Genomic DNA, 17,606 nt, shown 5'->3' with positions numbered 1-17,606 from the left:
GCTGATACAAAATCGCTAATATTTCAAGGTTATGTTGTTAGCAGATGTCCAATCCTACGATATGACGTTTTACAGCTGACAATTTTAACAATAACATACTATTGAGACCATCTTTTGTCAAACGGCGGAAACTTATTTATACTCCTAATAGTTAGGAAACGTTTCGATCTGTGTTTTTTCTTTAATATAATAAAAGAGGTCAAATTTGAGTCAAAAACAAGATATTTTTAATAATAAGAACAATTTTTAAAATATACATATAACCGCGATATATTTCGACTCTGACTTGAGTCTTCTTCAGTCGCAAAAAATAATAAATAAATAAAATATAATAAAAATCATATAGATGTCGGAAAATAAGAAGTGGTCGCAATGTAAAATAAGTTAAATAAGTTACAAAAGAGCGGTCGCGTTGGTCATCCATATGAAGCAGTATGTTAAAAATCGAAGCAAAGTTAGTCTGTGGTAAGTAAAAAAGGTGTAATTACCTTGTGAATGACAGCCTATAATAAAGAATGGAAGTACTCAGTAGTTGCACTACAAGAATAAACTCACAAATAACTTATTTGGAAGCTCGTAGTCAAATGTTGGAAACGGAGATAAGAGGCAAGAGATTGTATACAGGTATCTTCACTGAGAGGTTGTTTCTCGAGATAACCTTAACGTTGAAAACAATTCAGTAAATTGAAATACAAAGTGTCAAGTAATTCCAAATCTTTAACAGAATTTATAAGCCGTATGACTGTCGTTTTATGTTATCTCGGAAATGAATCTTTTGTAATAATAATTAGATTCACAATCTAAAATCTGGACATTTTTCCAATTGAAAGAATGATTGAGGTTTGTCCTGTGTTTTGAAATTACTTACAGTTGGGAAAAATCACGTTTTATATAACATTATTAATGTGTTCTTTAAGTAACATTCTTTTAAAAAAGAAAAAAGTATTACGGTTCATAAAATTATCTATTACGAAGACTTATAAAAAAATCCCTCTTGTCAAATACTGCCATCTGGACAAAACAGATTATAATACTATTATTGGTTTTTATCAATATGGAGTGGGTAATAAAGAAAGAAGCACATCATATAAAATCACATCTCTTCTTCTTCGTTCACAGACAAGATTCTTGCAAATCCTATAATGTCAACCAACAGTAAATGATTCTTAAACATTTCTGATACTGAAATCCCCGAACATGTCTCTAATATTCTACGACTAGGAGAAAACTTTTGTCTTTCTCAAAGCTTCAATAAAAATACATTAATTTATGAGTACATTAAAGACACTGAATTTAATCTTAAAAACCGCGATATCGATTTGAAAGAAAGAGCGAGAAATGTTCCCAGCAAACAATTTGGTTGTCAGATGTCGCGATTTTGCCGCCACACCAAATCCATATCCATCTGTGTCCTCAGTAGGATATGGTTTTGGTGAGTTTTGGTGACCATGTTGCGTTTTTTGTGTCTGTGTGTCAACAGCTTTGGCAGCACACAAAGCATGTTTCCGTATTGTAGCGTTTCTGCACACAGTTTCTGTTGCCAGGTCTGCACAGTCAGAAATTGTTTGCTGTGGGTTATTATATCAAGATTACAATATTTTCTTAATAATAAATGTAACTTTTCCCACAGATAAGAAATTACTTATTATGTACAGACGGCGTCATTAATTCGAAGAATAGGCGCGGGGATCACATAAAAAGTCCAGTTGATCCAAATATCCATTAGTCCCAAAATCGGGTGTCCAGTTGTGGAAACCCGATTGCTACTAGTTAGTTAGTACGGCGCCCGTTGGCGCTACGAGCAACCGCCCCGCTTTCCCTCCGATCCCCGCGCCTATTCTTTGAATTAATGACGCCGTCTGTACATAGGATGCTTAGACTGCACCAAAAAACATTCTAATTTGATTTTTATGCGTGCGGATAAGGGCAATGTAACAGTGGCCATGAATAGAAAGGGATTAATCACAAAAAATGAAAGCTCTACTTAGTGACACACCTATCAAATTACTAATTACGACCCGATCAGGAAGATTGAAAATTCAATTTTAATGATTTCCTCAAACGTTGGCTCGACAAAAGTTTTATAGACTCACGCAAATATTATTATCTTAAATCTAGTGATAAACAGTTACCTAAGGGGCTTATGGTCTTTCCAAAATTCACAAGGAGAACATATCTCTCAGAATCATTATCTTCTCCATAAACAGCCCATTCTATTCTTTCGCTAATTTCTTACATAAAATTATTACGAATAGTTTTCCTTCAGCCATAAGCAATATCACAAATAGTTTCATTTTATATAACAATCTTTTGAAAGTTAAAATTAGCGAAGCCGATGTTCTTCTCGATGTAATCTCTTTATTTACTAACATTCTTATCGATCTAGCCATCAATGGCTTAAAAAGTAAATGGCATAACATAGAAAAGAATACTAACATTCTAGTGAATGAATTTTTAACTGCGATGTTTTTCGTCCTTTCATCGACTTATTTTGTCTTTGACAACGTCGTTTACAAGCAAACGTATGGCATTCCCATGGGTTCACCATTATCCCCTATAATTGCAGATATCATTCTACAGGATATTGAAAATGAAGCATTAAACAGAATAGGTATACACCTACCTTTTTACTACCGTTACGTTGACGACATTGTTTTATTAGCACCAGCAAATGAAGTTAACAATATTATTAATATTTTTAATTCTTTTCACGAAAGGAGGTAATTGTTTAGTATAGAGGAAGATAATCCGATGACTTTGATCTTGACATACGTTGTCAAGGACATGTCCCAGAGTAATAATGTAAAGGTTTTAGCCGTCGCTCATTGTTAATTAAAAAGTTATAAACAAAACAAATTTTTTAAAGAAATTTTCGTTTTTCGACACCTTAAGACTACTTTTTCTGTTATTTTTGTTCGTGTTGTAAGCGTGTAGGCAAGGGGGGCTACGCCCTTCCGCAGGGAGAGTGGCTTCGCCCCTTTTCCTGCTTCCCCCTCAAAAAAACCTAATTTCGGTTAAGTTTTTTCTAATATTGGATTGAGTTAGATCTAGTCGGGAGGAACAGGGGGATGTGCAAAGCCACTCCCCTTGCTTACACGTTTATAACACGAACATAGTACGTAAACGTTTCATGTTCAAAATACATTTATTGAATATTGTTTTCATTCAATGGATACAAAGTATTAAATATTATAATAATATTAAAAAACATATCAATCTTATTTTTTGTAAGTCTATTGAAGCACGTGCAAACCATTGCCTTGTTAGGACACTAATTTTAAAATTACACGTCTCTGGCTTTCGTTTTCTACCACAAACTTGTTTATCAAATTTTTTTGTAGAATAAAGAATTAAAGATTGAAATTGTGTGTCCAAATAAATCATCGCATTGCATCGCGGGCACTTCACTTCTCTTTGTATAACTTTCTTCGTTGCCAAATAAGCAATCAATTCAGGATAATTATGAGTTAAATGCAAAAACTCATAACATAGCGAATTAGATTGACAAATCACTAATTCCAGTTCTGAAATATTCGAAATATCAACTGAGAAATAGATGATCATACTGTGTTCACATATATGTGTAACTGAATCATCAAACTTGGAATGTTCTCGGAAATGATAAGAAGGAGAAAATATTTGTATTCAATTTCGTACTTCTACATCATCTTACTAAAAATAAGTACCATGATTTTCAACAAAACAGTTTTTGCTACAAACTTTTTAATGAAAAACGAGCGACGACTAAAATCTTTCAATTGTTACTCACAAGAATGTCCTTGACAACAAATGTCAAGATCAAGGTCATCGGAGCATCCTCTCTTATACTGAACATTTATCCAAAAGGATAAAATGTACTGTAGAGATAGAAAGGGACAGATGTATTAGTTTCTTAGACCTTTCACTACAAGTTATCCGGGATAGACTAAAGATTGATTGGTATCACAAGGATACAATACTTTCTTAGAAAGATATTTGTCTTTTTTTCACATCATCCAATGTGTCACAAGAAAGGTACAATTTTTAGTCTCGTTGACACAGCTATTTTGGTCCCTCATCCGGACTTCTACAAGAAAAACATTCTTCTCATAATTAATATTCTATTAGAGAACGGTTACCTTCTAAAATTAATTTTTGATACCATAAATCTCAGAATAAAAAAGCTTTTTTACAATAAAATGAGCACTGTCAAATGTGGAGAATTATGTGCTGATGAGAAAAAAATAATCGTTCTTCTCTACATTAAAAGCTTCTCTGAGACAGTATCTAAAGTGTTTAAAAATAATATGACTTTCTGATCGGATACAAATGTTTTAACAAACTTAACAACATAATTAAGACCCATAAAGATAAAATCGACCCACAAAGATAAAACCGATTTCCACATAAACATTGTATATAAAATCAATTGCATTGATTGTTCAGCGTCTTATGTTGGGCAGAGACTAAAAGACAATTAAAAACAAGACTTAAAGAACACATTAATAATATTATATATAAAACGTGATTTTTCGCAACTGTAAGTAATTTCAAAACACAGGACAAACCTTAATCATTCTTTCAATTGGAAAAATGTCCAGATTTTAGGTTGTGAATCTAATTATTATTACAAAAGATTGATTTCCGAGATGACATAAAACGACAGTCACACGGCTTAAATTCTGTTAAAGATTTGGAATTACTTGACACTTTGTATTTCAATTTACTGAATTGTTTTCAACGTTAAGGTTATCTCGAAAAACAACCTCTTAGTAAAGATACCTGTATACAATCTCTTGCCTCTTATCTCCGTTTCCAACATTTGACTACGAGCATCCAAGTACGTTATTTGTGAGTTTATTCTTGTGGTGCAACTACTGAGTACTTCTATTCTTTATTAAGTTGTATTTACAATACAAACGTTATTTAATTAACACTGTGTTAATTTGTTTAGATTATCTTCAGCCAAACTAAATAATAATACAATCAATGAAACATTTTGAATAACTAGTCGGTTACATGATAAAATTAATGATAAGAATAAATAAGTACACGCCTATATGACAAGTCAGCACAATGATTGTTAATGGGTAACTATATATATCTAGGGAGTCACCACCGATTTTAATAATTTTCACATATATTATTAAGGTTATTGTTCTGAGTAATATTATGAAGGTTTTAGGCTACGCTCGCTGTTTGTTAAGAAGTTATAAAGAAAAGAATTTTCATAAATAAACTCTTATTTTTCGATTTCATGTACATTTTCTTCGTGTTTTAAGTGTGTAGGCAGAGGGAGGCTACGCTCCCTCTTCCGCACGGGGAGTAGTTTCGCTCCTCCTTCTGCCTCTTCTCCCGAAAAAAAATAAGGAACGACTTGTGATTACATTCGCTTCATATAGAAAATGTGTACATGATTTTTTCGAGAGAGTGCAGGAGAAGGGACAAAGCCACTCTTCCTGCGGAGGGCGTAGCACCCCTTGCCTATATAAACACGAAGAAAATGTATATAGGAAAATTTTATTTAAAAAAGCAAACAAACAATCTAGCGACTTTTTAGGACACAACATAGTACGAAAGCGTATAATATATACAGATATACAGGGTGTCTCATAATTGCCGTTTCACCGCTCATAGGCAAGAAGAAGGGGTTATTTTAAGACAAAAAGTCCTATACCACTTTGGAAGATTCGCAATACTTAACGAGATATCAATTAATAAAGATTCGCTAATAAGCGTCCCTAATAGGCACATTTGTGAAAATATTGCACAAAAATGGCATCATGAATGGCGACGAGTTTGCAATGATTGCACTAAGATGATTCGCCATAACGCAACAGTTTTGTCGAAATAAAATTTTGTAAATAATATTTGTCAAAAATTGCAAAAAAATCGTTATGCATTTTCACAGTATATACCTTCAATAGGCAAATTGTGAAAATATTGCACAAATATGACATCATGAGTGACGACGATTTCTTGCATTTCTTCATATGCAATCATATTTCTACATATTTTAAACATCACATAGCTGAATTTTTTTTCTCAATTATTGGACATTTTCTTTGTGAAATTAATTTTGCAAATATACTGCTAAGACAATTCGCCATATCGTTATTCTTTTGCCGAAATAGTATTTGGAAAGTAATTTTGCAAACAACTACAAATATTTCAGAAAAGATCAATGGTTTTACATCTATGTCCTAAAATATGTCTGTATAATTGCAAATTACAATTTTAGTGCAAGATTTTGTCACATAATTTTGTAAATGGTTTCCTATCATGGCATATCATTTATAGTTCTAATGTAATCATCTTTGAGAACAGCAACTGTATAATTACCTTTGTCTGCTCTTGTGAAAACTATGTTCTGATTATTTTTAATGAAATTGGATGTAATTTTTGAATTGGTCAATAATCTGCGTTCTATGTGTGACAAAGGGTTATTGTCTGATAAATAACTGTTTAAATAAGTAACTGTGTGTATGGTTCCTTATTTTAGACTTGATGGTAGAATCTAATTTTTTTATATTGTTTTCCACATCTTTGATAGTCTCTTACTTTTGATTTATAATGTTTGATTAGAAGGGAGAATCTATCGCCTAACTGAAGAAGATCAACAACTTTAAGATTGATAAACCATTTGTTGTTAAGACTAATATCATAAAATGTACCCTGTTTAAACTGCTCTGGTTTAATCTCTACTCTGGTTGTGTTTTGTGTGTGACCATTATGAAAACTAAATTTATAATTATCATGAAATGCTGTGTTTTTATATTTTATGGAAGTAAATGTGATATTCTTTTTTTGTTCCACAAAATAAGTGATAGGTTCAATGTGATTAAGATTTTTATTTTTTAAGTGTAATATTTTTTTGTGTAAATTATGTTTTGACTGAGCGTAATATTTATGTATATTATGTTCCTGAGTAGATAAAAAGGTACATAAAGATATATATATATATGTTACAAGGTATTAATCTATATAGTTCTCTTGTGATCTTATTTAGATTTGCTGAATTGTGATCAATGTTTCTATATGCTTAATTGAGTTCTAGTTCTGAACAGTCCGTTCATACACACCATTTTAAAATTTAACACGATCCAGAGATCATCTCATTCAAAGTATTATTTGTTTGAAAATCACTTTACTAGAAGAATGGAATAAAATACAGCCTGCTGTAACATCAAACTTAGTCAATTCTATGCTAAGAAAATTCGAAGGTATAATAAAGTCAAAAGACAATCCCACAAATTATTAAAACATTAAATATTCCCTCGTTCTATTAGGCTCGTGAAATTATCACAGTGAGGGAAGGGCCCAATACGAGCCAAACCAAGATGTTGTGGTATATGTATTTTTATTATGTATGAATGTCAGACGTTTCGGTCCAAGTTTTCAGACCTTCTTCAGTGACAATCTGTGTAACGAACGTGTTTGGTATTACACACACTTGTTGAACATTGTGACATACAATTTTTTATAAATAACAGACTAAAGAAAAATTATATGCAATGTCTAAAATTTGGCACATACCGTTCTTAAAAGTTTTACAGGACAGACAATGGTTATAAATGTGAGACGATTTTTGCTGTCAAGATTTGTTGTCTATGTGACTAGGACATTGAACACACTGTGTAGATGTCAGGCGATAACAAGTCTTCTGTACATATTATCCCCCCCTTTTTATTTGGTGTTTTTGTGTCTAAATGTAGATAATATCAATAAGGAAGTTAGAACGTATAAAATGAAGAATCGTTATTACAATGCATAATTGTCTAGAAATGTAAAATAAGGCTTTAGTTTGTCGGTGTCTGACATGATGTTGAGAGAATTTTTTTGTAATTTAATGTTTATCATCTCAGAAATCGACCTCTTGAAATACGAAAAGGTTCAATGTCCAAGATCTTTCTGTCATTCCAAACAAAGTCATGTCCCGTGTCCAAACGGTGTTGAGTGACCACAGAAACATGTTCAATGTTATGATTTAATTGATTTTTATGTTCCGATACCCGTGTTTTTAGTTTTCTCATTGTCTGGCCAACATATGATACATCGCATATATCGCATATATAAATATATTTATAGCTTACAGGAGTCTGAACAAACTAAATAAATATATTAAAACGGCCAAAGACTCTTTGACTTCCGAACAACAAAAAAATGTTGTATATAAATTGCAATGTCAAAACTGCGACATCTTGGTTTGGCTCGTATTGGCTCCTTCCCTCACTGTGATTAAATATTCCGTCTATTTTCACAGTTTATTACTTATTTATTTCACTGTACGAATACTTTCTATGCGTTTATTTCTGCACATTTATTGGTTTTTGTTGAAATTGTTGTAAAATTTAAAGGAAAGAAAATTTTGTTTATACAAAATCTCTATTCTACACGAATATCTACAAATATTTATTAACTATTTTTTCGTTAAAATTTTTTACTGACATGGATATACAAAATTTTATTTTAAATTGATCGCGCTGTACGAATACCTTCTACACCGACTGTAATTATCCGTTAATGTATGCTGGCAACGAAAGAAAGTCAAATACCGATGTCATAAACACGTGGAAAAGTGAAGCTTATGCATACGAAAAATCTATAAAAATAAAATAAATAAATAAATAAATAAAGAAGTTATGATGAGAGTTAGTTCGTATAAATTAATAAATTTAATTAATAAATGGTCAAAACTAATAGTCACGAAATATAAAATAAAAAACTATAAAGTCAGAAATTAAACGTTCATAAAACAATAATGTAGTAAAAATGTCAAGAAAAGAATAAGAAAATATAAATATAAATAAGTTACTCTTAATTGAAACTTTAAAAACGCCAGTCTTACAATCACCAACACACAAAAAAAAGCGAATCCGAACATGACTGTCTTATATAACAACTAGATATGACAGGTGTCAAGACCGAAAAACAGAACTAAAATCTTGAGAAAAGAAGAGAAAAACATCACGTGACTAACAACACGTGATTAATTTAGCTTCTTCAGTAAAGGAATGTATATAGAGTCAAGGAGCTCGGTATCTTTCATAGAGTTAATTTCTGCTTTTTGCATCTTAATATGTAACATCTCTGAGATTAACCTTTTGTGATAAAATTGTTCAGAGTCCAAAATTTCAATACTATCCCATTGTAAATCATAACCCAAATCACTACGGTGTTTCCTAAAAACTGATTGCCGTTTATAATTCAAATAAAAATTGTGTTGGTGTTCAGTCAATCTTATACGCAATTATCTTCCCGTTTGGCCTACGTAAGAAGCTTCACAAAAAGAACAATTGATTTTGTAAATTATATTGTTGTTTGAACCGTGTTCCAATTCGTCTTTATGAGCTTTAATGAAACTCTTTAAAGTGTTGGAACATAAAAGAGACTCTGAAATTTGTTTTATTAAAAGATCTAACTATGTGATCGGTAATCTCAGAGACGAATGAAAGCGTAAAGAACCTCTCGTCTTCTCTCAGTATATTATCCTTAGATTGTGGCCTCACTATTCACATTCAGTTTCGAACAAAATAAATAGTGTAATCTTTTATTGAGATTTGAAAATTAAGTCAAGCGGATAGTCATTATAAATTAAAATTTTTATAGCTCAGTTCAGATTGTCTTTATGAAAACCACCGCCATCTGTGGATAATCGGTTTTTAGATCTTTTTTACTAAAAATAATATCACAAACATTACGCACGTTTTTTTTTATCACATATTAAATGTTAATATCTACATGATTGTATTGTGATATTTATATATTTCGAAATCTTAAACTACGAGATAAGTCACACATATTATTACTAGAGACACAAAAGCCAAAATATATATTTGAAAACTCCAGAAGAGACAGCGACGGAAGAGAAGTCAAGAGAAGTCTCAAATGTGTTAACAGATAGCAAAACGCGAAAAGAACCGGAGAAGCCCCCAAAAAAACAACGGGAACAGAGCGCGGAAGTTCACGAAGAGAATAGGTTAATAGAAGATAGAGAGAGAAAATGGCGTGCGTGAGAAAAACCTCAACAGAAAAAAGCTCGGACTGGCAAAGTAGAATACGTTAGCAAAGGAATACTGAGCAACAAACGACGAGATAGTACGACAGAGAGAAGTAAAGAAAAAACGGAAGTTGGAAAGTTAGAATGCGTTAGCGGAGAAAGTTTGAACAAACTAGACGGAAGAAGAGGATGCGAGAGAAAGATAAAAAGAAGAGACGAGAGCAAAGAGCCGAGAGATGATAGCATAGTAAAAAAAAGGCAGGAATGGAAAAGTGCAGAGAAGATAGAATGAGATGGAAACGTGACAAGAAAAGGAAGGCGAGTTGCATCGGAGAAGAGAATCGACGGAAAACGTATTGAGCGAGACGAGGAAGATCAAAGTGGGGAGAGGAATCCAGGTAAAACTCGTGAATAAAGAATATAAGAAGAATCCAAGAAAGGGGTGATAGAAGCGCTCGAGCCTCCGAAAAAGGTGGAGGTCAGGAGTGTAGTACAGAAAAGGAGTGGGTGCAGCGCCAGAGTTAAATGGAGCAAGAAAATGCGACTCCTTACACGCGAAAAACTCGCGAGATCTTTGCGACGACGATGTCTGCTTCAAATCGCGGCAACAAAATATCACCGAGAGACGACACTAGTCTCGCCGTTGAACAGCACGAGCCCGATTCAATTACGTAAATGTATTTTCTCTTCGATCTCTCTCGGTCGCGTTACCAGTAAAATGAATGCAAAAAAAAAATGTCTCCGTTGCCTCGATATTAAAAGAACACAATGACATGTTCGCGTATATTCTCGACCGGGCCCGGCTCCGCGTGTGATCGGAATGGCAAGAAGATCTTTTATAAAGTTGTGCCGTATTTTCGGCAACGTCTCGGAATAAGATCGAAGGCAAAAAAAGTATCACGTGACATTACAACTGCATTTCAATTTTATAATAGCAAACAAAACATCAAGTATGTGCTTATCGCCGCAAAATTTTACGTCAACATATAATATAAATCATAAAAATAAAAAAAGACGCTCGTTTTGTAAACATAAATCAAAATGAAAAAGGTCAATCTCGAGCATGGACAAATTCTAATTAGTATATTGAAATAATAAAACAAGAAATCATATACATAAATTGTAAAACAAAACGTCTCAAGCTCTTACTGGAGTCTTTCTCGATCATAAAAGAATTATAAATAAATCACAATACAATAATATGATTCAAGAAGCAGTCACAAAAATAGAATATTTATGCGGGTAATATTAGTAATATTAATATTTAAACACTTAATAATCAATTATTTACGTCAATTCCAAGGCGCGCACTCTTATCTTGATATCCGGAAATGTGTACACTAAATTTTTTAGAACAAACCGAATCAAAAGATCATCGTTTAAGTTTGAATTTATTGAAATCTACTATCATAAACCGAATTATTAATTAAATCATATTCATATTAATTAACATTTAGTTTGAATTTATTGAAATTATATATTATAAACTGAATTATTGTATTATAAAAGATTGATTTCTGAAATGATTTATATACAAAAGCAGACATAGTTTAAATTTAATTAATGATATAGATATATTCTTGACAATTTATATTTTAATTTACTAAATAAGATGAAACATCTTTGATTTGAATTTAACTGAAAGTCTTATTCCCATTGACAACACTTTTTAGAGGGGATATAAAGTTTTGCCTCTTATCCTGATATCAGCATTTGATTGCTTGTTTTTTATCTGATAAATAAGTGCTTATACTCCATGGTCTTTTAATTTTGCGCGTCGATTTTTGACTATGTATTCCGTGTTTCATAATTACAGACTATCATCTACATAAAAATTATTTTATTTTATCTGCCTCGGACGACTTAAATGATGATATTTTGATTCGGTTTGTTCTAAAAAATTTAGTATACACCTTTCCGGACATCAAGATAAGAGTGCGCGTCTTGGGATTGACGTGAATAATTGATTATTAAGTTTTTAAATATTAATATTACTAATAAAATTACGCGCATTACTATTTTATTTTTGTGACTGCTTCTTGAATCATATTATTGTATTATGATTTATAATTTTGATATTTTTGATGCTTTTGCGGTGTTGTATTAACATTCAAACGCAGTTCAAACTCGAAAAACATGTTTGAATATTTATAACTCTTTTCCGATCGAGAAAGACTCTAGTAGAGCTTGAAACGTTTTACAATTTATGTATGATTTCTTGTTTTATTGTTTCAATATACTAATTGGAACTTGTCCATGCTCGAGATTAACCTTTTTTATTTTGATTAATATGAATTATATTCCTTCTCTTTCTATTAGCGAGAAATTTATATTAAAGTGACATTAAGATAAATTTACTGTAAGAAATAGTATGTTTCTGAGTACATTTTTAGTGTAGAGATTATAAGAACAAAACAATTTTTATGTGTTAAATATTTTCAAATTTTTTAATTAATATCAAATCAAGATAAAACGACAAAAGAAGCATCTGAAAATCGAGTCATTTCTCAAGAGGAAACTTTGTTTGCTTTTTTTTTGTTCAGTATAAAAACCATATACTGCTATTCTATTAAGGTAAATTATCCCTTAAACCGGAAGTTTGTCGGATCTGCGACCGGCTTAATGCGATTGATTTTTCCATGAATAAAGGAAAGAAGCTTGGGAAAAAGACGAGTCATTATAGGTACTAATGCGGAAAGTAATAAAACGCATTTGAAGGGAGATGAAAAGAGATCGAGTGGGTGGAGCAATCCGCGACGAAGCAGTCGAAGGTAAGACGGATAATTGAAGCAAAAAACGTAGGACACGACGCGCCGGAAGTTCTCAGGTTTCTCCGGAAGTTTTACGTAAAAGTTTAATCGTAAAGAGCTAGGACTTTGCTCTCGATAAAAGGAACGACTTCGTACGATTAAATAGACATTATTGAATCGCGAGTTAACGAGCATTACGCGATAAAAACGTCGCGGTCCGTGAGCGTAACCCGCGCGGGTGTTTGGAACGCCATAAAAGCATCATAAAGAAACATTTCTTATAGATATTTGTTGCAAGAGATTCTTTGTTCCTTTTGCGAATAGGTGTCTTCGTCGTTATTTGAGTAGGCTCAAATTCTCTTTTGTTAAAAGTAAACTTTCGAAATTCTTTCTAAACTGAGATTCGCCTAACATCGCATTTTCTTTCGCGGAAAAAAACAGCTTGATACGGGTCAACATCAAGTGAGTTCGTACTGTCGGCTGCGCGCGGGTAAGAATTTTACTTAACTTTCAGAGAGGCCATTTTCAGTTAGAAACATACAACGACTGTAAAAGTGTCGTGCTTAGTAAATTATGGATTTGAGAAGTTAGACACGAAAATAACACGATTGTTCTTGGTTTCGACTTTAACGGCGCAAATAATTTAAATATACTTTATGTTATAATTTAAAGAAAAGACAAATAGCTCCAAAGATTTTAAAAATCAAGGTGAGTGGCAGTTGAAGCAAGACACGGATGTTGTGCAAACATGTGAAGATGATTTTTATTTCAAGATGTAATGTATTTTTTTATACTATATGTTATATATAATCCTGCAATATCTATATTTTTCTATAATAAAATTATAATTTCAAACAAATTTTAGATCATATTAATAACCAGCTGATCTGATACTGTAAGTTATGTTACAAAAATTTCGAAAGAGACGTTCTCGAATAATATATTTTTTTTCGTTTATTTCTCGTTTTCTTTCTTATTATACAGGGTGTCCGACAATTGGTTCAATATCTCTCGTAGGCAAGAAGAAGTAATACTGAGTCGAAAAGTCCTATACCAGTTTGCGAGATTTGCAATAGTTACCGAGATTTTAATTAACAACGATCCGCGAATAAGTATGCATTGCGCAGTTATTTTTTATTATATACATATATGTATATAGTATACACTGTTATATACATATTAGCTTTTCCCATATGTTGCTATGAGTAATACCGTAAGTGCGCGAAGCGCGCCGGGTTATCTTACGCGCGTAAAATGCATGCTATTCGCTGATCTTTGTTAATTAAGATTTCGATAACAATTGCAAATCTCACAAGATGGTATAGGACTTTTTGACTCACAATCAGTTTTATTTCTTCTATCTGCCTACAAAAGATATTAAACCAATTGTCGGACACTCTGTATACTGAAACAAAAGCAGCTCTCTCTCTCTCTCTCCCCCTCTCCCCCTCTCTTCCTCTCTCCCTCTTTCTCTCTCTCACTCTCTCTCTCATCTATCTATCTTTCTCTCTTTCTTTTTCTGAAATTGTGACTTTGATCTTAAATAGAACGCGTAGAATTCGCAGGATAAAACATTGTTGAATTTAGAGCGCTCCAGTGTCATTTATAGTTATTAGTTATGCGCGACATCTAGTAAGATCATACTTTTCTTTTTACTTTTGTCGAGTTCATGGTCTGTTAGTTTGCTGCGAGAAGTTTTAGTAAACGTTCGGCAACGTAGGCATGTTATTTTCAATAGTTAAATCTGTATTAAATTTATCTAATTGTCATTAAACTGACTTCCTTCTCAATATCAAATGACACTGCGAATGACTATATCAAGAGGCACGGTAGTGCCTCGCGCCAAGTTCACGCGCGCGCAGTGCGCCCGAACTGTGCGAGGCACACCGTACATCTATTCATTATACTTCAACAAAAATCAATTATGATCTTGTATATTTATCTTTGTTACAGGACGGCGGCACGGAATCATGTTACAGAACAACGTTGCGCTTTGAGATGATTCAGTGGTCTCACGCGGGAGAGTGGCTACTGCTGGTACGCTCGCCGGAAGGGATCGCCGACGCTTCCGTTCTGCTCAATGTGACGCGCGCATCCGAATACAGCCGCGGCCACGTTCGGTCGGCGAGTATCACGTACCTTCTGCTCTGCCTGATTTTACAGGCAATTTTGCAGGAGCGCCGTCGCTGAGACGATCCGAGAATGCGTATTCGGGCGGAAGAAATCTCGACGAAACTCCCGGCAGCGACGCGAAACGCACGAGTGTTGTCAGCTTTATCGATGAGGGAAGATGAAAAGAGGGAGAAGGCTGCTTTGTTGTACATAGTGTCGAAATCCTCTCCCGAAGAATTTTTCCCGCGCGATTCTTGCGTTTGCTCGGCGAGATGCACGTTTGTCCAACGCGTTGCGTGCAATACTCGCATATCTTCGGCGTTGTTATTGCAAACACAATGAAAATTCGAGTGGGAGCTGACGCGTTTTCGGCGCGCGCAGATTATTTGACGGCCTTGGTGTTCCTTGAATCTCATAGCAAGTTTCTCTTGTCCTAAATAATAGATTTAGAGGAAAAAGCGTTTGTGCGTGAATGCGCGATCGCGATCGAATTGAGCGTCGGTTGCTGTCGTCGTTGCCGTCGTCGTGTATAAAATCTTACAGACGAGCTTGCGCGAACAACTCCCAAATGTGATCGGTTAAAATTCGATTTTCTGGCCTTATACGAGGATAGCGACGGAAAGAAAGAGATCGCGCGGGCGATATATACATTATATAGAAAGAAAACAAATTTGTAAACTATACGAATTCACGTGCGCTGAACTGCATTGCGCGATACGACATGTGTGTGTATATATTTGTATAGGTAATAAAATAAGTCCATTTGTGAATTGTTCAACGGTGTTCGCGCACGTAGTGGGATCAGAAAGAAAAAAAAACACGGAGACCAATTTTTTTTCTTTTTTTCTTGTTTGACACTTGCGAGCAGTTCGCGAACGACAGAACAAAAAAAATACAGTTTTGCCCAATTCTCGTGACAGAGAAGTTCGAATGGATCGACTTTTATGCTGCAATCATTGTTTTGAGAAGCGAACACATGATGCGGTGCTAACCGTAATAATAATAATAAATATTATTATTAAATTATAAAATAATGAAATAATAATTGAGTGAACGGAACGATGCGATACAAAGAAAATAGTTGCAATTTTAAAAGTCTTACACGAATCTTTCGTACTCGCAGAACGAAAGTATACGAGAGAATACGTTCTACTTGAATGAGAGAAACTTATTTGTGCAACGTTAAATATTCTTGATGATAGGGCGACTAAAACAAAATAAATTGTTGTATATTACTTAGATAAGTAGAGTTTGATAGCGTGTACATAGTGATTGTAAATGCGTAGGCTATCGCCCGTACACGACGAATTATACAGCTGTTAGAGATATATTTATTATTCGTTGATATATTTTTATAAAGTTTTATTTAGCTATAAGTTCTCATTTGCTTTTCCCCCTCCAAAATCTCGTTCGCACGATCGTAAACACTCGTTTCGTTGAGAAAGAATCGGACAGAGAGAAAGAGAGAGAGAGAGAGAGAGAGAGAGAAAGAGAGAGAGAGAGAGAGAGAAAGAGAGAGAGAGAGAGAAGGNAGAGAGAGAGAGAGAGAAGGCAAAGCGGTAGCGCTCTAAGTTAAGGACTTTTCAACGAACAACCGATTACAATAAAATACATTGTGTCCTATGGAACGTCCTAAATTGAATCTAGTTGTAGCTCATCGTGAGAAACATTGAAATTGTTCCTTTGCTACATTTTAGTTAGTACGATGATTGGATGGAAAAAAAAACAGCGCAGCGTAGTGTCTCGTTTCTACTTTCGAGTGTTAATCAACGTAACTTTTTTGTATGTTTGGTGGTTCCTAATTTTTGTAAGAATAGAATTTGTACTTCAGAGATGTACCGACGCGGCTACGATAACTTTTATTGCCGATATGGTCCTTTATTTATACGCGCAATCGTAGTCGATACTCTTAACTATGGTATGAGATTAACCAACACCTGATGTCTTCGTTGATTTTAGTCTACTTGACAAATCCGACTTTTTTTCAGATTGCTAAGGTGTTACAAATAAGCAACGTGGTGTAATCGTTGTATCCAATGACGCCTAAGAGTCCAATAAATGATATTTACAATAACATTGCAGTATATATATATTATTCTCTCTTCATTGCAAAATTCATCTTTTTCCTGCCCAATTTCCTAATTTTAAATATTAACATCATCAAAAAAATTAAATGTCAATAAATTTTTGCTAATTCTACATAAAAACTACATCATTGTAGATTTGCTTTGATCTTGACATATACTTATAATCAAGAAATTATTGTATTAAGTATATTCTATATATACGTTTAGCACTTCATACGTTGTAATCGTTGCTCATAATTTAGTAAAAGAATTATTATCTAATTATCTTTATTTAAGAACTTATTATCTAATGAATATAAGTTAAAATTTATAAGAGATGAATTAAATATATTTTTAAAAACGATTTATGTTTTTTTCATAAAACTTGGTAAAAATACTTATACAATACTTTCAAATAAATATCCTCAAATAGATATATTTCTTGATATCTAATCTAATCCAATCAAATCTAACCAAATTTTAAAGAGAAAAGAAAAGGTATAAAAAAGATTATGTTAAATTAGGTTACGATATTACTTAAGCTTTCCAGGCCTTTCTTCACATCGTGCTGGCGACCACCAAAGAGTTTTAATGGGTTCGGGTTCCATCCCGGTAAAAAATTTTTCATGTATAAAATTGTATGGGCATATTTGGTATATAAATGTGCATAATTAGATATAATAATTTTAATTTGTGTAT

At 33.2% G+C, this 17,606-nt stretch overlaps 1 protein-coding gene across 1 annotated transcript in view; it reads left to right on the top strand.

Annotated features, from left to right (window-relative positions):
- The window catches only part of LOC109855435, a 34,437-nt gene extending 17,561 nt beyond the window's left edge, over nt 1-16,876 (top strand). Inside the window, exon 3 of the mRNA XM_020429684.1 lies at nt 14,683-16,876. Coding sequence (XP_020285273.1) covers nt 14,683-14,919 — 237 coding nt within the window. The 3' untranslated portion in view covers nt 14,920-16,876. The remainder of the gene's footprint in view (nt 1-14,682) is intronic.
- The last annotated feature ends 730 nt before the right edge of the window (nt 16,877-17,606 follow it).

The sequence above is a fragment of the Pseudomyrmex gracilis genome, unplaced genomic scaffold (genome assembly GCF_002006095.1).
Source record: "Pseudomyrmex gracilis isolate BER0280 unplaced genomic scaffold, ASM200609v1 scaffold_89, whole genome shotgun sequence".
Classification (NCBI taxonomy): Eukaryota; Metazoa; Arthropoda; class Insecta; order Hymenoptera; family Formicidae; genus Pseudomyrmex; species Pseudomyrmex gracilis.
Note: the sequence above shows the minus strand (reverse complement) of the source record. Positions and strands in the feature narration are given on the sequence as shown.